At 48.1% G+C, this 22,300-nt stretch overlaps 9 protein-coding genes across 9 annotated transcripts; 3 read left to right on the top strand and 6 right to left on the bottom strand.

Annotated features, from left to right (window-relative positions):
• Positions 1-417: 417 nt before the first annotated feature.
• J7337_006889 (uncharacterized protein) lies at positions 418-1,059 on the bottom strand (the record flags this gene model as incomplete). Its single annotated transcript, XM_044824548.1, has 1 exon — positions 418-1,059. The coding sequence occupies one exon, from the start codon at positions 1,057-1,059 to the stop codon at positions 418-420; it is 642 nt and encodes a 213-aa protein (XP_044680205.1).
• Positions 1,060-3,619: 2,560 nt separating this feature from the next.
• J7337_006888 (uncharacterized protein) lies at positions 3,620-4,690 on the bottom strand (the record flags this gene model as incomplete). The annotated part of the gene is made up of 1 exon (XM_044824547.1): positions 3,620-4,690. The coding sequence occupies one exon, from the start codon at positions 4,688-4,690 to the stop codon at positions 3,620-3,622; it is 1,071 nt and encodes a 356-aa protein (XP_044680204.1).
• A 1,258-nt stretch (positions 4,691-5,948) lies between these two features.
• J7337_006887 (uncharacterized protein) lies at positions 5,949-6,557 on the bottom strand (the record flags this gene model as incomplete). Its single annotated transcript, XM_044824546.1, has 2 exons — positions 5,949-5,954; positions 6,297-6,557. The coding sequence occupies 2 exons, from the start codon at positions 6,555-6,557 to the stop codon at positions 5,949-5,951; spliced, it is 267 nt and encodes an 88-aa protein (XP_044680203.1).
• Positions 6,558-6,840: 283 nt separating this feature from the next.
• On the bottom strand, positions 6,841-7,514 carry J7337_006886 (uncharacterized protein; the record flags this gene model as incomplete). Its single annotated transcript, XM_044824545.1, has 2 exons — positions 6,841-7,251; positions 7,290-7,514. 2 exons carry the CDS (start codon positions 7,512-7,514, stop codon positions 6,841-6,843), a joined length of 636 nt encoding a protein of 211 aa, XP_044680202.1.
• A 2,383-nt stretch (positions 7,515-9,897) lies between these two features.
• J7337_006885 (uncharacterized protein) lies at positions 9,898-12,114 on the top strand (the record flags this gene model as incomplete). Its single annotated transcript, XM_044824544.1, has 8 exons — positions 9,898-9,994; positions 10,443-10,918; positions 10,980-11,343; positions 11,400-11,412; positions 11,501-11,624; positions 11,676-11,755; positions 11,807-12,037; positions 12,096-12,114. 8 exons carry the CDS (start codon positions 9,898-9,900, stop codon positions 12,112-12,114), a joined length of 1,404 nt encoding a protein of 467 aa, XP_044680201.1.
• Positions 12,115-13,372: 1,258 nt separating this feature from the next.
• On the top strand, positions 13,373-13,789 carry J7337_006884 (uncharacterized protein; the record flags this gene model as incomplete). The annotated part of the gene is made up of 1 exon (XM_044824543.1): positions 13,373-13,789. One exon carries the CDS (start codon positions 13,373-13,375, stop codon positions 13,787-13,789), a length of 417 nt encoding a protein of 138 aa, XP_044680200.1.
• A 516-nt stretch (positions 13,790-14,305) lies between these two features.
• On the bottom strand, positions 14,306-15,866 carry J7337_006883 (uncharacterized protein; the record flags this gene model as incomplete). Its single annotated transcript, XM_044824542.1, has 2 exons — positions 14,306-14,856; positions 15,572-15,866. 2 exons carry the CDS (start codon positions 15,864-15,866, stop codon positions 14,306-14,308), a joined length of 846 nt encoding a protein of 281 aa, XP_044680199.1.
• A 3,517-nt stretch (positions 15,867-19,383) lies between these two features.
• J7337_006882 (uncharacterized protein) lies at positions 19,384-20,901 on the top strand (the record flags this gene model as incomplete). Its single annotated transcript, XM_044824541.1, has 1 exon — positions 19,384-20,901. One exon carries the CDS (start codon positions 19,384-19,386, stop codon positions 20,899-20,901), a length of 1,518 nt encoding a protein of 505 aa, XP_044680198.1.
• Positions 20,902-20,990: 89 nt separating this feature from the next.
• Positions 20,991-22,300, bottom strand: J7337_006881 (uncharacterized protein; the record flags this gene model as incomplete). The annotated part of the gene is made up of 3 exons (XM_044824540.1): positions 20,991-21,934; positions 21,987-22,164; positions 22,238-22,300. 3 exons carry the CDS (start codon positions 22,298-22,300, stop codon positions 20,991-20,993), a joined length of 1,185 nt encoding a protein of 394 aa, XP_044680197.1.

Below are 22,300 nucleotides of genomic sequence, written 5' to 3'. Positions count from 1 at the left end.
CATCGGTAGACCGCTCTATTGGGCCCCAGCTGAGCTCCGTTGTTTCCGATGATGACATTGTTAATTCCCTTGTTTTGTCTTACTTGCATTGGCGTAGGAATGCTTGTTTGATGGTATCACGATCCAGGGTATGGTGTTGCACGTTTGCAACCAACTGATTCAGGCGCGCGTGACACTTTGATTCAATAATCGTGTACTGATGCAACTGCATACTCGACATGATTTTAATATTTTTCTGTATTTCTAATTTGCACTATTGTTCATTTGTACTGTCTCATGTGTGATCCGAAATCCAGCAAATGTGCTTGTGTGTGGTATCAACGGTATGCCAAAGAACAGAACCGGGATATCGTGAAATGCCCAGACTCCAAGCCTCCCACGTAAAAGAACAGAAGAAAAACCAAAGCCAATGTTGTCTCATTCCTCTCGGGCCATAACCTCCGATACCTTCTTAACTGCCTCCTCGAGGTCATTCCCCAGATTCATCACTCGAGTGATCAAGCTGCTACCATCCAGCTTATGCCCCAGGCTTGAGGGAAGAACAAGTTGGCCTTGTTCGGCGGTGGCTGGCAAGACATCGGACTTTTCTGCCTTCGACTCGCCGTTCGCTAACCGGGTTAAGTTCGATATTTGTTGATCTTGTACAACCCCTTGGCGGCTGATGTTGATCCAGAACAAGGAGACGTCTTTCCCGCAGACAACTTCAAGAATGTCTTGAATAACTCGTTGGCTCGATATGTTGTTCGCCAGAGAAGCTGTCACCAGGATAGTGTAGCCCTGGTCTGCCAATCTTCGGATCTCATGAAGGTAGGCTGATCGATACTCTCGCTGATATGCGTGAGCGCAAAATGGTCCAGCCATAATGGGACTGTCGACTATCTGGGTCTTCTGGCCGGGGAGTCGTTCTTTGAGGTTCTTCACAATGCTTGTTTTCCCCGTGCCTGGCAACCCATTGAGGACCAACACTCTGCCTTTCTTGGGCTCATCCACGGGAGCCTCGACAGTAACAGCACCGACTGCCATGTCTGCGGTTAATAGTGGTTCTTGATTATCCTCCATAGTCTTGGATTGTATGTTATGGGCGTCCAAACTGAGTATTGACTGAGACTGTGTAAGTCGGGACATTAAAGACATTGAGTCAAAAAAAACATTCGACAAAAGGAAAGAGAACTTGTAAATTACACGGTCCATCGTGAAAAGTCTATGCCCTTTATAAGTCATTTTGAGAAAGTTCATCGAAATCTAGCTTTGGAGAGTTCACGAATTTTCTGGATATCTACCTATTTATTAGATTCAACTTTGAGTGTTGAGAAAACTCAAAAGTGAACATGGCCACTTGGAACCCACCGTGAAAGAAAGACGACAACTCAGGAATACCACAAAGAACAACCGAACGGAGGTGACTCACTGACGCCCCTTCATCCCCCATGTCTTACTGATTTGTTATAACCTCGAATACATCACCAAAGCTGTGCTTTAGATATGGCTTATTACCGTACGTACGGAGCGTATTGGTTACAAAATTCACGACATCCTCTTCAATACAATTTGTTTGTGACAGAGTTAGGAGAAGTTAGTTTATGACTCATATTAAGGAACCTGCAGCTCACTTTATGAGTATTCACTGTAGATTCTACGACTTCTTTAGACGTGAATTGCCGACAAAACACCCAGTGGGCGAGCTATCCGGTGTAATTCAAGGGGCACTCTCCCTCTTCAGAAGCTCACTGTGTTTGGCTCGAGGCTTTGGAACTTCTCTTGAAATGTCCTCTGATGCATATTTTATAAGATTCAGACACCACCTATCATGTCTATGAATGAAAGTGAGAATAAACAAAGCTCAAGATCTGGAAACCTTATGCTGGGCTGTATAACAAGGACATGGAGGCATTCCGGCACCTCAAAATGAGGAACCGGGTATATAGAGAGTTTTGCGTCCGAATAGCGCTGTTGAATATGTACTGTCATGTGTAAAGGTGATACAGGTCTGTCGCGATATCTATGTCAGGCCTGGTCCTGTTCTGCCTGTCAGCCGACTGTAGAGTCGGAGCAGAGGTTGGATTCGCTGTGCGGTTTAACAAGCATCGACATGATCGGACTAAGCTGCTTTACATGACGGATAGAACGCTGTTGCAGGCTGCTAGGGAACAGCCAAACTGCAATGACTTTGTAATGCCTTGCCCACAGTTCCTTGCCTTCAGTATCACTAATCGTAACAGGCCTGCATTATCATAGACGAAACTCACGAGCGTGAATTGGTAACTGACATGCTGCTTGTCCTGCTAAAAGTGGCAATCTCCCAGCGTACCGACCTCAAAGTAGTGGCCGTGTTGGCTACACCAGGCGCCCAAAGGTTCCTCGACTACTTCGGCGACAAAAAGGCCACTTACTTTGAACTCAGTGGCCAGAACCATTCCCGCCCAGATCACATACATCAATGAACCTATTCTGGGAGTCTTCAATGCGGCCCTGAATCTGGTCAAATGTATCCACGAAAGGGAGGAGGATGGAGATACCCTCATGTTTTTTCATCCGCAGCCGAATGCGAGGAAGCCTGTCTCCTGCTTCGCAAAAACACAAGGGGCTTGCAGTTCTTGCCGCTTTACTCTCAGCTACCGGAGCACCAGAAGAGTCGAGTGCTTCAACAGAGCACAAAGCGAATGTGTGTATGTGCCACCAACATTGCTGAAGCCAGCATGACTATCGATGGCATTGTCCATGTCATAGGTCTGTTTTTACGCTTATGATTCTGCGAGTGAATATACCGATTAGATCTTGACTCTCCTCCACCTGCAGCCCGAGAAGGACCCCAAAAACACTCCCGAGTAGGTAGGGCTCCAACTAGACACACCCGCCCCGAGTTTGACATTCGGCCTGTTTAAGTAATGCTCTTGATGTTCATCTTCATTTCTATTTCTTTATCGATGCTCCCACTCTTATAGTGCCAGAAGTTCCATGCGGCTGCGCTCTCGTCTTTACATCACCCGTTTTTGTTTCTGCCCATGCTTCATGTGTTGAAGGTTCTTAGCGCCAGCTACGCCCTTTTCCCTTACTCCTTGTTTTTTACCTTTTACGGAAACACTTGGCCATGCTGCATTGGAAGGAATCAGGACCGGTTGTCGGCCTTTAATAAATCAACCGTCCGTCTTCCCCTTCTCTCTTCCAGTCATACAAGCTATTTACCTTACTTTTTAACATAATATATGCCTCTGTTACGTTTTGAATTCCATAGTAATAGGTTAAGATCGGTATCCTTATGTATAGAAGGGGGGCTCTTTACTCCTGTCATCTGTCATCCTCAACTCTACTAAGGTCTATAACCTCTTTGTTGCTGAATTACTAGAGACTATTAATAGCATGTTTCACGTGAGATATGCTTTACTTTAGATGAAAATGTGCTATGGCACTCGTGTTAAGTCTCCTAAGCTCTATATGCTCTTGTGCTTATTCCATGTTGACGAAGTTGTTGGTAGCTTGTGATGGTATACTTTAAGCCCGAGATTTGAAGCCTTGAGAACAAATCGACTGTGTGACATGAAGAATATGGTGAGGGCTTGCATCCTTGGATTTTCTGGGTTTAAGAAGTGCATGTTGCCAACGTTTGACTGTTGGCCGACGTTCAGCTAGACTCAGAATGGGGAAGACCCTTCGAATGGCGATCAAATAGGGTGGTACGCAAATCAACTGAGAACTTTAGAAGGAGTTCTACTTGATTTCTGCATACCTCCGACTGGTAGATGTTGTGGAGATTTCGACTGATAACGCTCCAAGCCCGTATATCCGCCAAGAGTGGCCACAGACAGTCAATGTCGCTCCAAAAGCCTTTGTACCTGGCAGGGAAACCCTTCTCCAGACTTTTCCACTCTGCATATGAGTCGATCTTCCCATCTTTCTCAATATCCAGAACACCAACCATCCGGGCCAGATGGGTTGGTGCTTGAAGCATGACAGTTGCTTGATTCTTGGAAGAAAGTCCACGCCTGCGGTTTTCCAACATTGACCTTGCTTGAATAAGCTCTTCCACCAAACCACACATTATGGTTCTGATGGCAAGTAAAACCTCGTCTTTCACCGGTGCCGGTGCTCCCAATATTTTCAGAATGCATTTCCATTCGACAGCTCGGCAAGGGAGGTTGCGGATCCGATCTCGCATATGTCTCGCGAACTCAGGTGACAAGGTGATGATTTCCGGAAGATCAGGACTCACACAAGTGCCTTCCTCGTGCTCAGTTCCGGAATGTGATCCGTCCATATCATCATCAACGTCGACGATTTCACCGCTGAGAGCTTTGAGACAGCCTCTTGCAAAGGTAGCCAGGTCTTCAGTCCATGTATGAGGCCTATCTTCAATAGTAGGGGTAATCAGTCCAGCCTCCTCATCGTCTGCCTTCTGCCGAGCCCAAAGACGCTGCATCATCTTGGAAGCGTCTATCATTCGCTGTAACTGCCCATGTCTTGTGAGATAGTGATCTATCTGTGCATACTGACCAGGGTAAACTTCATAGTCGCTCGGGATTTCCTCGAGAAGTTGAAGAGCACGGGACTCAGACAAAGCTAGTCGCTCGCGTTCGCCCAGTGTGGTGAACCACTCAGGGTGTTGGGCGATCAGGTCAAATTCGGCTGTTGTAATCGACTGGGGGCCTTCTAGTTTGATCAAGACGCTCTCCAAATCTGACTCAATATGATCCATTGTGTTTCTCGTTCAAAATTCGTGCGTCTCTGTTGATGATATTGGTGTCGTAACTCCACTAAATGGTTGTGTTCGGTTTGGGTCGAGTTCTGTTCCGTTTGAAGCAAGGCGCCTCTGAGTTGCTTGTCTTGTTCTTGAAATGTTCTCCTGATATTGACGAGTCGTTCACGGGGTTTTTTTTTTTTTTTTACGACGGAGTCTGTTGTGCTGGAGGGGATACTTTCTTTCGCGCTTCAGGGGACAGCTGGCAATACCAGTGAAGGAGCTCAGAATTACCGAAGGTAGAGATGGTTCTTTTCATTCAGGTTTCTCAAACAGGAGAAGATCAAATGTGTAAAGGTGAAAGGAGAAATTTGTGCGCGGTGCAAATGAAGTAAGGTGGAGAGCTTGAGCACCTTCCCCTCGAGTGACATGATTTTTGGAAGGTGCAGGTCGGTGTTGCCTCGTGCCTGGATGTTCACATCCTCACAAGGTCATTCATTCCATTCCTGGATGAGGTCCATGAGCTGCAGGACCTCCTGAAGAATGACCTTCTATTATTTGAAGTGTTAGTACAAAGGGAGTTCAAAATTTGGTCTCCTGAAGCAATAGGTTTCTTCTCTGTGATCGCTTCCCCTCAAACTTCAACAAAGGCTATGTCTTCGAATGCACCACTGATATGATGAACGAGTCTTTGATCTTCCAGTGTCATCCATGCTGATCCTTCCAAGAGACATGATCAAATCATGGCGATAAGCGACTGCCCAAGGCTTTGTTATCAAAGATGAACCTAGATGCATTAGACCATGTTATGTCTGGATTGCCTCGGCTTCTACTAAAGCTCTCTGGAAACTTAGTTCTGAGACTGAGTACGAAAGGAGACTACTATCAATGCCTAGTTTAAGAGGATGCAATCTTTGAGTTCTGTATGTCAGGTATGTTATGAAATCAATCCCTAGTCGACTTTGAGGCAGTTTGTATTCCTCTCCCAAAAGAGACTGACCTCTCGAGGCTTCAGCACTGATAATCTTGTTTTCGTCTCTAAGCAGGGAAGAATTTCTGACTGCTCGTCAGGATACCTCTAACATGGCACTGCAAAAGACTCACCCTTTGGAAGAAAACAACCACCGATTTTCTGATTACACTCTCACAAGTTCATGAGACTTTCTAATTCACTGCCTTGGAGAACATTCCTGATGGGTTACCAAGGAGACTTATGCAAACTATCATCACAACTCCGCGCTGAAAGGGTGAACAATGGGAATAATCTTTGCTAAATTTAGGCCTAAGATTATCCTAAAATCATAAAAGATTTAGCTAAATATCCTAAGGCTAGATACGTGAGGTCTAAGGTTCATGATTTCTATTCTAATTTCATGTCCTATCCCGATGGTAACTTGAGTCAGGATTGAACCACATCTATTTCACCCTCCTCATCGGCGGATAAACACTGCCGCTAAGCGTGCAATGACACTAAGAAGTCTCGACATGAGCCGGACCTTGGTTGTTTTGTCAAACTCATTAGGATCTACCCTTGAGAGACGGGCGCCATCTGCTGCCCCCTCGCCGAAGTCGTCCCTCAGGGTTTCGACCATTGACAAAACCTCCGCCTGGATTGGCCTCCTACATTGAGTGCGTCGATCAGGGGCTTCCAGTTGGCGGTGGTTGCGTCGTGGTATTGGTGCGCTCGGTTCGGGTCCAAGGTTTCTAGTTCTTGGGCGTCCAAAAGCTCATCGGACGACACGGGAGGCTCCTCTGGGTCGGTAGTCGTTTCCTGTGTTGTGGTGCCGTTGGCCGTGAGCGATTCTATATCACCCACCTTTGGTAGACTTCCCTCGGCCATTGCATTCATGAGCTCGTGGATCATGCCGTCCCACTTGAACGCCATTTGGTTTGTGTCTTAGATCAAGTCTTCGATATTCTTTTCTAGTCGGAGTGCCAACTTGAATCTCATCTTGTTCCTCGTTTCGAGGTGAGGACAAAGTATGGTCGAGTGGCACCTGCGCCTCAATGCTCCCATCTGTCTCCAGCCCAATCGCCTGGTCATCTCCAGGTCAACTGCTGGCATTCGTCCAACACCTCCGACTCCAGATTATCAGAGTTCTCAGCCATCAAGTATAGGTAGACAACGTGGCTACCGGCTTTGTTGGTATCGAGCCCACAGGATGTATTTACAAGAAGATAATGAGTCTGTCGATGAGCTCCTTAGGGGGCTCAACGATCCCTAATGGTGTCGCATGATACATCCAATGCGTATCTATGCCGTTTCTGTGGGAAAAGGTACGATGTGACGGTTGGTGCCCGGCGTCATCGCTGACCTTGAGGTTTTGAAGAGGTTCAACGGGAAGATATTGCAGGACTCGGTTGTTCTGGTGCACGAGTCTTGCCATTGGCGCTGGTTGCTCCTCGAAAACTGCGACCTTATCCTTCACAAATCGTTGAAGCCGGGAAATTTTTCCGAACACAGTGCAACCTTCCTGGAATATTGTGTTGATCCCCGCCACGAAGTTGGGAGGCTCAGTTCTCGAGTCGAATCTTTCCGTGTTGTCCGTGAATGAGACCTCGTTGACCTTGGCCTTGTCCTACATAAACACATGCTGGATGGCGATCCCCGAAATACCCACATAGACTGCAGGTTTTCTCCGGGGATCTCGACTGGCAGATGGTCTGGCATATGCTTTGCTCCGTCTCGGGGGATAAAGAGGCGGCTGGCACGCACATATTGTCGGACAATCCTCATATCCCCATTTGTCACCTTCGACACCCCATTTCCTGGTGTCCAGGCCTTGTTAAAATAGGTGCCATGGACAGGCACTTCGTGGAGCTCATCGCTGGTGTCGAGCATGCACTCGTGATTGTGTGCAGCAATCACTACCTGACCAGACAGGAGGGCTGTTTTTCTGCGACATTCGTCAAGCCTTCATGGCACGGCCGGGTGAGTTTCATTGGATCTCACCGCGATTATTGCAGCCATATATCGCGATTTTCCTGTTATTTGTCAGTGAAGGTATGGATAGGGACCTGGGTGCGATAGGCAGTCTCGTATATAAGAGGTATGATTTAGTAGTGCCTAGGATATACGGTGTTTTTATCATATGGATTCGTGTAAAATCCATCGCTGGTGAATTGTGTTTATGTGGATCAAATATCAGGAAACTTGGCATGAATGAGTGTATTACGTACTAAAACAAACCTGAGCACACAATCTTGAACGCTATCTTCCTTTCTTGCCTGTACTGTTGCTTTGGCCTATGTTTGTTAAGATATTGTCAAGTAAAGCAAACCGGTTGTAAACACAGAGAAGCATTATTAAATATAGTACCCTAGAGCTTCGCCGATCCATATAAGTTCTTGCCAAGACTTTGGTATTGCCAACTCAGGAAATATTGCTACGTATCTCAACTACTCCTGTCTTTCATGCCTGTCAGCTCAATGCGTTTGCGCGAATAATCAAAGCAGTCTCGGCGCGTATCGCCGTTATACGGCGAGGCCGACTCGTTCCGCGGCGCAGTCTAGGTGAGCACGGTGAGCATGGAGATACCAACCCTCGTCGGTATCGAAAACGTTCCACACGATGTCTTGGTAACGTGTCTGTCTCATGATTCGACAAGTTGTAAGTGGCCTCTCGAGGCTCACGGACCCGCGAGATCGGGACCAACCGGGCTGCTTCCATGTGCTCTATCAGGACAAGATATCTTGTTCTGGATGTTCTAGCGAGCTTCTAGAGTGTTTCGGGCTCGGGTTCTCACCGAGCTTCCCCTTTGATCTGATGCGCGACATTCCACATGGAAAGGACGAAAGACACCAGCCCTGAGGTTCTGACTGTGTTGGAGTTGATGGTTGGAGTTGGAGTTGAAGCTAGGGGGCCGGGCCGGCAGTCCAAGCTCCGGACCAGTTGGTGTTGTTGACTCGCTGTCCTGGGGTCGGAGACACTGTGGGTAAGGGAAGAGGCCAAACTGGGGTTTTAGGTAACGATATCGAGGCTAGACCCTCTGAGATCGTCACAATGCCAATGTTTGCGGGTCTTGGCCGGACTCAAACGTCCCGGTTAGGTTGAGATTGGGCAGGATATGAGGGAAGAGAAGTTGAACGAAGGAATAATAGGAAATAAACTTATTATTCTGACTACCCAGGTTACTCCGTACACTGAGGTGAATTCCTTGCTCACCTCAATGCTACCCCCACCTAAGCTCTTGAGCTAGCATTAATGGACAGTAGCAGTACGTCACTTTGCTTGCCATTGAGGTGAGGAGCTTTCAAATAATTGCGCGGGGGCCAGATGATAGAAAGAGAAAACTTGAAAAAGTAGGACAAAACTCCAATGATTGGACAGAGCTGGTAACGTGCATATCTGTTAGAGAAGCGTCTCGACTTTCAAACGACATGACATGTCGTATCAGGCAGCGAAAAGGGGGGCCATCTACCCCAGGATTGACGCTGTAATGGAACGTCAAAGCTGCGAATAGTGGCATGCTTGAGAGATTATGCGTCCTGCTTTGGACACTCGGTGTGAGCTGTTTGGCGATCATGTTGGATCTTGGGGCGAAGCTTGGTTACCTCGACACGCAACGCGATAATTACGCAGCCAAAGAATTGACTCTAGAGATGCCGTTTTCCGTTACGGGTAATGCATGATGCATACGGATACAATCCAGCCCAATCCCATCCAATCCAATCCAATTGCAGCTCTTTTCTTCACCACCTCCTTCACCTTGCAGCCCCAGGTCAATGCTCACCTGGCTCCTGGGGCCTCACAGACCAATTGACAAGGCACTGTTTACAGTTTCTGGTCGCTGAATGGCCTCTTTTCTTTCCTTTCTTCTGCTTTTCTTCCTGCTGTGGTACAGTACCTGGAGAGGCAACCTAAAAGGTCCCACCCCCGAATTTTTCTGTGCTTTAGTGACCAAGGCCATTACTGGATTTTTTTGCACTTATATCCAATCCCCCGTAAACATCCACACTGAGTTTTCTTCCTCTCTCTCCCTTCTTTCTCCTCTTCCTGAGATAGACCATCTCTTCCCCTGCCGACATCTTGATCCGGCTGTCGCGACTATTGTGACTTGCATGACTGGGCCGCCTCACTAGAGCCATATTGCCAGCTTCCCATTACCTAACCTGGTCCTGCTAGGAACCACCACCTCTACTACCACCACTACTACTACCTAATCAAATACTACTCCAACCTTTCATCAACTCTCTTCTCTTTATCCCTCTCTCGCATCGCCATCATGTCTTTCAGTGGACGCAAGTTCTCTATCAACCGCCATACTGGCGCACCCAAGACGCTCACTCGACGTTTCAGTACGACTGAGCCTTCAACCAACGGTAAGCATTTGTGTCTCGTCTGTGGCTTGTTTGTTCCGGAGCTTGGCTTCTCGCTATAACGTTGCACCTCTATCTTGAAGGAGTTGCTCGAACTACTTCAACACCACATTCTCCAACTTGACGAGTTGTCTACGATAAATCAACAACCAAAGCCTCGTCTACTCTCTTCACCGTTTTCTTACCTCCCCTCACCGTCCCGCCTTTTCACTCTCACTACCGGCGCCACCGATGCGGTCTTCCCCTCTCTGTCCCTCACAATCCCTGCCGTTTTGCCCCTCCATGGACTGAACCCCTCCAAATCCGCCTTACATGAGCTATACAGGAGCTTGGCTGCAGCTACAGCTCTGAGTTGCCCCACAACGTCATAATTCAACTCCCCAACGCGATAGAGATATTGTGTGAAAATAACTGTACCCAATCACATTATACTAATTCAATATCTTGTTAGAATTCCAATCCAAGGTTCATCGTCAGTTCCGAAATGCTCATGAGGGACACATGCCTCATGCTGGTCTCGATGCCAGCCGATCATCCACTGGTGTTATCTGGTGTACAGAGCGAGCCTCTGAGTATGGATACCTCGAGGATCCTGAATCATGGGCCAACCTTGGCCAGGGTGCCCCTGAAGTCGAGGATGATATTGAGGGCTGTTTCCCCCGACCCGAGACTATCAACATTTCAATGGCTGGCCGAGAGTATGGCCCTACCGCTGGTATCAAACCCTTGAGAGAGGCGGTTGCCAAACTTTACAATGAGGAACACCGTCAGGGTAAGGAGAGTCAATACACCTGGGAGAACGTAGCTATCGTTCCTGGTGGCCGTGCTGGTCTCATCCGTATCGCCGCGGTTCTCGGCAACTCATACCTGTCTTTCTTCTTGCCCGACTACACGGCTTACAATGAGATGCTGAGTCTTTTCAAGAACGTGCGTTTTACTCTAGCGAAAAACCTATGCTTGGTGGTGGGGTGCTGACGAAATCTCACAGTTTGCCGCCATTCCCGTCCCTCTGGCTGAAGAGGACGGCTACCACATTCACCCTGACAAGATTGCCGAGGAAATTGCCCGCGGTACCTCTGTCATTCTTACCTCTAACCCTCGTAACCCCACCGGCCGTGTTATCGCCAACCCGGAACTTGCGGAGATCCAGGACATCTGTCGAGACAGAGCCACATTCATCAGCGACGAGTTCTACTCGGGATACAACTACACATCGAATTGCGATGGGTCGACCATCTCAGCGGCTGAGAACGTGGATGACGTCGACGAAGATGATGTTCTGATCATCGATGGTCTCACCAAGCGTTTTCGTCTGCCCGGTTGGAGAATTGCTTGGATCCTGGGACCCAAGGGTAAGCGCATCAAACAATCCACGCACCAGGAAAAGACACTAATTTTGTCCTGCCAGAATATATCAATGCGTACGTCCTACTATGAATTTTCTCTGAACTTTTTGAGTCATTTTTGTTGGTGCCCCTTTTCTGCCATATATGACTGACATACTTGTAGCATCGGTTCATGCGGTTCTTACCTGGACGGTGGTGCCTCTCATCCTTTCCAGGAAGCTGCTATTCCTATGCTTGAGCCCAGTTTGGTCAAGAAAGAGATGATTCACCTTCAGTCTCACTTCAGAGTAGGTCCTGCGAGGCGCATCAAGAGAACACGGAAAGCTCACTGTTCCTAGGATAAGCGTGACTTCGTTGTACGACGCCTGCGGGAGATGGGGTTCGTCATCAAGTACGTGCCGGATTCGACATTCTACCTGTAAGTCACTACACCTACTTGGCCATTTAATCGACTCTAAACGATTCTCAGTTGGCTCAACCTCGAGGGTCTTCCCGAGTCCATCTCCGATGGCCTCAACTTCTTCCAGGCCTGTCTTGCTGAGAAGGTTATTGTGGTGCCTGGAATCTTTTTCGATCTTAACCCTTCACGCCGTCGTGATCTTTTCGACTCTCCCTGCCATCACTTCGTTCGACTCTCCTACGGTCCCCGCATGGACGTTCTAAAGATGGGAATGGACGCCATTGAACGTGTTGTTCAGAAGTGAGTTCTACTCCCACCAATATCTCGTCATAGTAGTTACAGAGCTAACACGCTGTAGGCACCGAAAGCTCAACTAAGTCTTCTCCTAAACGAATCAATACTTGGCTTGCTTGAAGTTTGGCTCGGCCACATGAGTTATGTGTTGTTTTATTGCCTGAGCCGGGTTGTGGAGGAGCTTTGCGCTTTGACGGTTTTGAGACATCTCACAGAGAGTATTATCTCACAGAGACAGCAGATATGCAGTCACGACTGTCATGCATGGCAAATGTATGTAGCTGAATATGAGTTAAGCTGAGGTGACACAAGAAATAGTATTGGAAGAAATCATCCTTTGATAGATGGAGGGGTCTGTTAGGTCGTCTCAGGCACTTGCATTCATCGTTATTCTCCTAATGAAATGTCATTGTCTCGGGCTCTTTGATATCATTTGAAACCCCACGATTAGTCCTCTATCACTCGATCATGGTCTGACTACATACTCTATCCATCGCACCCTTTTGGCAAGTTACCCCACGCTGAGCATAAAAAGACGACACACAGGAACTCTAGACCGCCGCATCTCTGCAGCTGCATCTATCACGCCTTTTGCCGCCCTCAAGTCCCCTCATCCAGCTTAGCTCGTCATCGCCCCTGCTCCCGCTTGGATGAGACCCTGAGTTAGCCTTTCAAAAGTGATAATCCTATCAGAAGTTCGGGTGATGGCGACATTGCACTGAGGCGTAGATCTACCCGCACATCTCGCTCAAAAGTCCCGATCTCTATATAAAACAAGCAAAAATGGCCGAAAGGACGATACCCGCTGTGGATAGTTCTTGATGTGAGGTCAAGTCCCCCCCACTGTAACTGTATGTAGGTTAGTAGTTTGTGGTGTTCTGGTAGACTAGTTGGCCAGTACGAACAACTGTAATGCTTCTAACGAGGGGAAATTCGGCAAAGCACTACCAGTATGATAAACTGTTTTCAGATATCTTATGATAATTATATCATGAATCTCGATCTATTCTGGTTGTTTGAGTGTTGGAATATGGAAGACAATCGAGCGGCTACCTACCTTAGTTCTAGAATTGGCGCAGGGATTCTTAGTGGCTGGTCTACTCTATCGGTTTCCATTTTTTTCTATCCTCCGCCTAGTCAACTTTATTCCACTACACTCTCACATTGTCCTTTAACTTTTCAGTATAATAATCCTTCAGTAGAACCCCCCAGACTCGGTCAGACTCATAAGAAGTCGGTCTATTCAAACCAAGACTTATCATATAGTGAGAGTTCCGTGCTTTGGTCTACTCACAAATCACTCTCACTCACCGAGTGAAGCCATACCAACTCACCCACATTATGCTCAAGCGGCTCCCACGTCTTACAATCACTCGTCCATACAACACTACATTTGCACCTCGCTTCTCCAGTACAATGTCAAGCAACGATCAGCAAACACAGACAGGGTCCAGCGAAGCTAAGGACGCCAACAAGACACCACTTCCTCTTCCAGCCCCAGAACATGCCGCCGCAGACCAGGGCGATGACGTGACGTCTCTTCGCGTGGGCGAGTCTGTTAAGCTCGACGCCATGGGCCCGCTCGTGGTAAACACAGATGGAACTATGGGCAGGATTGGAAACTGGGCGGGTATGACTGAGCATGAGAGAGCGCAGACGTTGAGATTGTTGGGAAAGAGGAACAAGGAGAGGATGGACGTTCTCAAGGCTAAGAAAGCGGAGGAGGAGCAAAAGTCAGACACCAATGCCGATAAATGAGGGCGATTTAATGCTATGAGGAATAATAGAAGCCCTCGGATGTTCGGATAATGCGATGAAGATGCCGGAAACTAGATGCAATGGATGACATTACGACTCTTCTCACAGACACAGGCAAACTAGACTTTTTGAACGTGTTGAATCTTAAGAAACTAGTCACGGAACGATGTATCGTATACCCGTTGATATCATTGCAAAACAAAAAAGCCCTCCCAGTTAGTCCTGTCATCCGAAGACAGGCACTGGTCTCTATCAGTCGCCTTCAAACAACCATGCATATCCATCATATCGTCATCCACTGAACGTCACCTCACGAAACCTCGCGATATTTTAGGTTGTGCACCATACAAGGCAGCCTTGATGGCTAGCCTCAGTGCCCCATCATCATACACCATGTATCCCAGACATTGTTGAAAAGATCAGAATTAAACGCCACATTGCCTTCCCCAGATGCTCCGAGCCAGAACGCCGCCCGTCTTTGTCGCCGTATTGTCTTCCCCAACGCTATACGTCGGATCACCTTGTCTCCTCCTTGACGGCGGACTTAGCTTTTGACTCGGACTTGTCGGTAGACTTGGACGCGGCAAACTCCTTCCATAATGTGACGATCTCATCGTTGCCTTCGTTCTTTTCAACAAGAAGGTTCTTGAGCCACTTGTTCTCCATCTCAAGCTGTTGGACTTTGCTCTCTAGGACGGAAACCTTCTCGGACATCTCCTTGGCGGACTTCTCGAGGGCTTGCTCGCGCTGCTTCTTCTTGATGCGGAAACGAGCACTAGCAGCAGTGTTGCGTCTTCGCTTGTCCTCCTCGGCAGCATGGCGAGAGGCTTCCTCAAAGTTGAGGCTTCCGCGGCCGGCACCAGGGCCACTCTCAGAGCCACGCTTCTCAGTTGAAGGTTGAGGAGTAGCCTGCTGACCGTAGTGGGAGGCTTGTTGCTGTTGCTGGACGGGCTGATAGCCCGTGGGGGCGTTTGGCTGCATAGATGGGAAGTTCTGGGCACCATCCGCGAAGCCGTTCAAAGGAGTGGATGGGTAGGTACTGGTAAAGTCGGGGAAGCTAAAATCGCCTGCCATCGTAATGTGGTCAGTTGATGTCGAGGAGAGTCAAGTATCATGACGAAGACGAGAAGATAGTAGACATTGAGAGTTGAAGAGTAACAGATAGTCTTGCATAGGCCCTTGAGGCCTGGGGAAGCAGGCTTTCCCAACTTGGGAAGTGGTTGTGAGGTGCAGGGGTGTAGGTCGATGTCGTGATCAGTGCCGGCAAATCACGAGATATTGCACCATAGACACCACCACCTTCCAGCCACTGATATCGAGCTGGGGATCCCAGGCGGGCCACACTCAAGTAGACTTGCGTCAGGGGACAACTTGTCCCCAATGACAGAAGGGCGTGATGCACATCGGGAGCAGGGCTCTCAACGGAAGGTGGGGGTAGTAAGGTTAATATCCAGTAAAGCAGTAGAAATGCTGTTCACTGCCGTATTCAGGGTCAGGGTGTATGAGGCCAAGATTTTGACTATCCGCTTGGATAGTGGCCATACGTCTGGAGGAGAGAAGGGAAAACCATGAGCGACAACAAAAATGAAGCAAGACGGATATCAGCACATCTTCGGCATATCTGCATAGAAATTGATGAACAAAATCTCTGCTTTATGCCGAAACTAATGCTACCGTCTTGGCTCGATCTTTGTCTCATTTTCCATGCTTCCAACTGCTCTTTTCAAACTGGCGCGGCCATAGGGAAACAAATACCATACTGCAGAGATAGCAGAAACTCACCCTGAATGAAATCAAAGCTGTTGGGGTTGATGTCACCAACAACAGAGGGGGCCGGGGTCATTCCATCAGAAGGCGAGGTGCTTTGAGCAGCCTCGATATCAACCTTCAGAGGTTGAGCCTGATAATCGGTGGTCTGGTTCGTCTCAAAATCGAAGAACTGAGTATTGGTAAAAAGAGCGAGATCCTCCTCCATGTTGAAAGGCTCTTCGTGGGCAGTCTCCTGACGGTTGATGGCGTTGAGGTCGCGCAGATACTGCGACACATTGGGGCCGCGACGACCGTTGAAGTTTGACATTTCGGCGATTTAATCGAGATTGATAACTCTTTCTTTCAATGCTTTCTCCAATAACAATATGAATTCCTCGTTGCCCCTTCAATCGATGGTCGACGTTTTTCGTTCGGTACCGGTTCCGAAAGCGGCTCAGCGAGAATGGGCGGGGTTTTTTATGGACAAATTTGCAGCAGGGCCCTGGTGACTCAATAAAGACAGTAACAGCCACAATCACAAATCGATGGCTGTCGAAGTCGGTGATGTACTTGGGCAGTCGTCGGTGGTATTGTGGTCGAAATCCAGTGTCGAAATTTAACAGTGAATGTATTCCGAGGTTGATTCTGGGGGAACTTGAGGGGAGGAAGTGGAGGAAGAAAGAACGGGCAGTCAAGTCGGTTTTCTCAAAGTGGATGCTAATGGAAGGTAGGTAACTTGCGAGTTGAGGCCGATTGCCGCCGAAGCCACGGGAGAGTGGGTAGTGAGCTGAGGGCAGTCACTGGACAATTCGTGGGATTGTGGGTGGCATCCCCTAGAGGTTTAGTGGGTTAGGTTGGTTGTAATGGATGTACGGAGTAGGTACGGAGTATTGGCGATGAGATTGAAGTGAGCCTAGAACATGGGTCCCTTCGGCGAATAGCACCACGGTCTTTGAATGTCGCAATACTCATCTCAGGATGATTTGTTATGTTGGTTTGCGACCTATTCTTTGTTGTTGCTATCTGATTTATTGTAGAACTCTATTCAGAACCCAATTCATTGCCCGTTTTGCAACTCAACATCTCTCAACTGGTATTCATGATCGGTAGGCTCATAGGTAGTTCATAGTAGAATCTGATTACCAAGCTTCCCCGAGCGAGTATTACCTGCAGACCGTCGGCTTGCTTAACAATCACGCAGATGGTGGTTCCAGCCGTCATGGATTTTCCCCTCTCATCCCCCACGCCAACCACCAACCAGAGAGTCACACCAGCCCTCAAATGGTACAGGGGGACGGCTACCTCAGGCGACGACAGTTCAGGCTGTTAATTGTGATGTAAGTAATACGGAGTTTCTCTACAGAGCACACGGAATGAATACGAATATCTGTTGATATTGATAAACTGTCAAGCAACTCATCACTTCAAACACTGCACTTGGCAATATTCTTTGTGTGAACAGCGCATACATAATTTTACTCTATCCGTACCTAGTGGACACAAAATCAGCCACGGTGGAAATTCAACTCCCCGCCCCCTGTCGTTCATCTGCAGATTTTCTCGCTTTCATCTGAAAACGTGGGTTGTCCTTATTCCTTGCGGTCCCTTCTCCGCTTCGGAATGTGAGGCGTTCTTGTCAAAACACCAATCCCTCAATCCTAGTTAATGAGTGATTATCTCACAAATTATCACACGAGCGTGGGTTAGCCCTCGGGGGCAAGAAAACAGCGAACCTCAATATAGGGTGTCAAAATAAACTCAGTAAAAGCTATCCTAAGCTTAGGCTATATTACCTAAGTCTTTTTGTCATCTACAGTCAAGGTCCTGTGTTTTCTTTCCTCCCCTAGGTTAGCTTGCTCTCCTTTACCTCAAAAGGGATGAACTGCGACAAAGAGACACTCCACTCCTGCATCTTTTGGCATTGGTGTCACAGCCGACAGGGAGCTTCACCCGACACAACAGCAAAATTGGAGCGCCATGGAACGTGAAAATACGATCGGCCAAGCCACCGCAACGTTTTTGCTGTTCTGCAGGTGGCGATTCCGGGCAGGTTCGGGGAGTTCGTTAGGCTCTTTGGCTCAGTCGAATAAACTCAACTAACCGTATCGTAACAAGTCTGTTGTTTTGGTTTTCACTAACTCTAGTTTTTTGCGCTGAGCCGAATAATCGGTGAACAGAATTCACGCACAAAGGTTATTTCATTTTAAAATTCGGCAGTTGAACCTCGGAATTGAAAGGAAGCTCAAGTTACTGGAAAGATACCTTCGTCTGCTCGAGACCAAGCATCCAAGTTCAGAAGCAAAACAACGACACTGTTCTTGTACAGGTTTCTAGGCTAGCCCCCCACTTGTATACATGGTTAACGGTCTTCATCACACTCATGCAGTGTGATAGTCCCAGACATGCTGACAGGTCCTCGTCTTTACTTGTTGGGTTGCATATGATCCCGCCTCAAGGGTCCCTCGTGCGCTTTTGCGGCTGCAAGCTGGAACCGAGTGGAGGTCATCCCTTGCTTGCGCGTGGGCAAAGTCAAGTCAATCATGATCCAACCGTAAACCTCTTGGTTCAAGTGATACGTAGCTTCTTGTTGGTCGGCGAGATTCCTTTGAGTTGAGCCGATGTCGAGTCCCAGGATCCGGACATTTCCCGAACTCCCCGTCAAAATTGGGGCCCCAGGAATGAAATGGATCTCTTGTGGAAATCCTTCTCATTCAATCTCCAAAAAGTAAGTGTCCCCGTCTTGAATAACGACTCGCTTGTCTGCGGCCCTAGGTCACTAGAATAAAATTATGACACATATTATTGAGGCTCTGGAGATAGGCTTACCACGGGCTTATTGCACTCCGCTACACCTCGGAGTTGGTGTTCCTTGTGAGGCATCAAGGGCATCACTTGTATTGCACTGCACGATCCTTGATGCGTTTGTTCCTTCAATCCTTAGCCCGTCTTGAAAAATCTGCCGGAAGATCTGCAGGATCCTGTCGAAACGTCATAGCCCCTGCCCATCGACTACGTGGGGGCATTTGTGAAGCCAATCCAGAGAGAGTTCTCGAAAGACAGCAGAAAATCAATTCCCAGCACGGCCCGCGGGTGTCGTCAATGATTTGCCCCATTACATCGAGGTCAAGATGAGTGATGACTTCCGATGGTAAATTCCATCAGGGCTAATTGGACTCTGTAGTCAGCCCGTCATCGCGTCGGAACCAAACCTGTGAATGCCAATGCTACCCCTTGGTAGTGGAACCGCGGTTATCTGGTCTGGTTCTGTGACAAGAAGCCATGAGGCACTGGAAAGTCTGAACCAATCAACTAGCTTCTCCCAGTCGGCTCACGATCATGTCCGAGTCGACCCATCGTTAGAGCCGAGTCGTCGGTTTCAACTTCTTATGAAAGGAGCATTTCCTGCCCGAAGACAAGCGGCAAATGCACTCTGAAGCTGTTCAGGCAAATTGAGAATTTCACCGATTTTCACACTCTGTGAATCCCTACACCGTAGTTCAAGTTGTATGTAGGAGGATGGCAATTATATCTCACGTGATAGTTCACGTGATCGGATTACAAGATGTTCTGTCCGATACACATCGCTGGTCCGTGCATTCAATAGTGCTTGATTGATTGGAGTTGGTTTGAGACGCGACTCCAAAGCGAATATCGCGTGTTATCGAAGCGTTCAAGCATTGTTTATCGACTTCATTTGCCTGAAGGACCAATTGATCAACCCAATCCAGTTAGACGATAATCAAGGGGACAAGCCTTGCGCTTTTGCTCAACGCATGCCTTGTTCAACATCTCAAATGGGTACTGTGACTTTACCATTGTAAACACAAACAACCAAACAAACAACAATGGCCCGCTACTCTATCCCAACAAAGTCCAGGCTTCCATCATCATTGCGAGTTGATGCATCTAATCCTGCTGTTGTAAAGAGTCTCAATAGACTCTCTCGAGAGTCTCTTATTTCCCTGGCACTAGACTGGCTTGACGATGAGAGTCTTCCGAATTCTATTCCTTACATCGAGAGGAGGGATGAAGACGACGATGGAGAAAATGACGATCTTTACCCCCCTTGTCAAAGTATTGGCGAATTACAACAACTTTATCTCGATATGCAGCATCAAAAAGGGTCAAAGAGAGATGTTGTCAGTCGTATTGTTGAGGGCGATTGGAGACTTGGCCTGACATTATATCAACTAGCCATGGCCGACATGGCTTATTTCGAACAGAACCCGACGTCTCAAAAATGGTCAGCATATCAGATTCTGCCTCTAAAGCAGCCTTCACAAGATGCCGGTGAGGACCAGGTACTCAGAGTCGACCAAGAAAGTTTGACAGTACCTCGGTTTCATCCATCAACGTTTCTCCAAAATCTTCAAACCCATGTGCTACCTGACGTCAAGGCACATTATCACTTTCACCGACCTACGGCCATACCCGTTCTACTGCTGCGCATTCTTGTCATAGATTCACCCTACAACACGGATTTTGCTCTTTCAAGTCGAAACCCAAATGGCACAGCAACAAACTTCGACTCTTCAAGGACAGTGTACATTGCGTTTCCTGATGGATCGCCTGCTTTGTACATTACGAAATCGCAGGCTACAGGCAACACTGGCTCAGGAGAGTCCAAGAGCTTACACAGCTTAATCGTGGATGGGGTACCCAAGGCTCTCTCACGCCCACGTGAACGATACACTCTCAAATCAGGAAACCTTCAAAGCAAGAACTTGGATGCACTTCTAGAAAAGAAGGGATCTGGACGCACAAACTCCGCAGGAGGTGGCTGGAGCATTTATTCCAATGAAGCCACAAAGATATCTCCATTGGACACCGTTATTCCAACGCCACCCCTATCTCGAGAATCATCGTCCTCAAGTCTCGGTCTCAAGCGAGGAGTGTCATTCGCTGAATCTGAACGAGTTGCAAAAAAATCGAAATTGGTTGCCAAGGCTCGGTTCGGCGATTCAGGTCTTGTCACTGATGGTAAAGGGGTGGAAAAGGTTGACATCGTCATACAGGATCCATTTCCTTCTGTAAGTGAAGATACTGGTGATGCAGAAGAGAATGAAGATGGTGCCACGACAGGGAGCAAGAATCGGCGAAAGAGCAAGATTACCGCTGTTATTCGAGAGGCGAATATCGCAGCAGAGGAAGACAACGACGATGCCACCTCTTCAGATCGATGGACACCGACTATCAAAGTTACATTTTCTGGAACGCATGTATGGGCTGGCGTACGGCAACTTGTAGAGGCTGGCATAATAGATGGAGAGCGGATGCCGGGGTGGATGACAGGAGAAGAGGGTGTAACAACAGGACTTGTGAGGCATGGAAGAATACGTGGATACAAGGGCTCGGGGATGTGAAACAAATGTTGGATCTATAATGGCGCATGGTCTATGTCTTTTCTTCTCTATTTGATACCCCCATGACAGCACGACTGGTCAGCCAATTCTTAGCTCTCTTCAAGTCCGAAGACTGTCACTGTGTTCTTCCATGCAGCTTCACAAACTTCCTCGATACTAACTCCCTTGATACCTGCAATAATCTTGGCGACACGCTCGATATTACAAGGTTCGTTGCGTCCCTTGACCATGGCTCCCTCTTCCCACTTCTCCTTCTTGACAGTTTTGTATCGTTCCGGTACCTCGGGCTCTTTCTTCTGGTTCTTCTTCGACTGCTTTTGCGGTTTTTGCGTAGACTCAGCGGCAGCGGCAGTCCCATTCTGTTGGTTCTCGGTATTGGGCGTCTCTTTCTTCTCGATAAGATACTTGTAGCCCTCGTGGCTTGGTCGCACCTCACACCATGGTCCATCGGTCTCAATCATAAGACGGTCGAGGTGAACTTCCTTGACAACAGCACAGTTCTCTGCAGTCTTGAAGCTGCATCCATTGATGCCAATGTAGAGACCCAAGTCCATCAACTCGCGCATCTCCTCAGCTGTGCCAGTGAAACTATGCACTACGCCGCCCTTCTCCAGCTTCTCCAGCTTCTCACCAAAAGCCTCCTTCAGAAGCCGGACAAAATCATTGTGGGCGGCGCGAGAGTGGAGGAACAGGGGAAGCTGAGGAGATATCGACGCAGCAACCTGGAGCTGAGCTGCAAAAGAATGGAGCTGGATGCTCATCGAACAGTAATGCAGTCGATCATAGTCAAGGCCAAACTCACCCATAGCCACAAGGCTCTTCTGGCTTGATGCTTGGGCCTCTGTCACCAAAGAGGTCAAGTCTCTGATGAGTTTACCGGTCTTTGTTGGGCAAGGGGGGTGCTCTTCCGAGACCGGAGCTGAAGGATCGGGATCACATGGTGTTGTGTGCTCAGACTCGTGAGAAGGACCCGCTTCACTGAAGACAGAGCTGCTACAGGGATGAATGCCTGCAGTGCTGAATATAGTTCCGGCTGTGGGTGGTGTTAGTCGCGTTATCAGATTGACAAGCAGGGGTGAGATTACGATAATCTTTGGCAAGGGTGAGGGCATCTCGAGAGTTGCCAAGGTCTGAGCCGGTCACTATCAGTTTTGTACAACCAACTTCGCGGGCTCTTCCGATAATAGCATCGAGATCATCGGGGTGTCGCTCTTTGCCGTGGTATTTGCCTCGGAAGATGGGATCGGTCAAGTTGATACCGATCTACTGGTAACGCTAAGTGTTAACGGGATCTGATATTGGATACGGATACGGATACATAGGGTGATTGACATACATCGATATATCTAGGTTTGTAACCAGAGCCCTCAACCGGCTGAGGCGTTGGTGAAGAAGCCAT

Source organism: Fusarium musae, chromosome 5 (assembly GCF_019915245.1).
Source record: "Fusarium musae strain F31 chromosome 5, whole genome shotgun sequence".
In the NCBI taxonomy this organism is placed as follows: domain Eukaryota; kingdom Fungi; phylum Ascomycota; class Sordariomycetes; order Hypocreales; family Nectriaceae; genus Fusarium; species Fusarium musae.
Note: the sequence above shows the minus strand (reverse complement) of the source record. Positions and strands in the feature narration are given on the sequence as shown.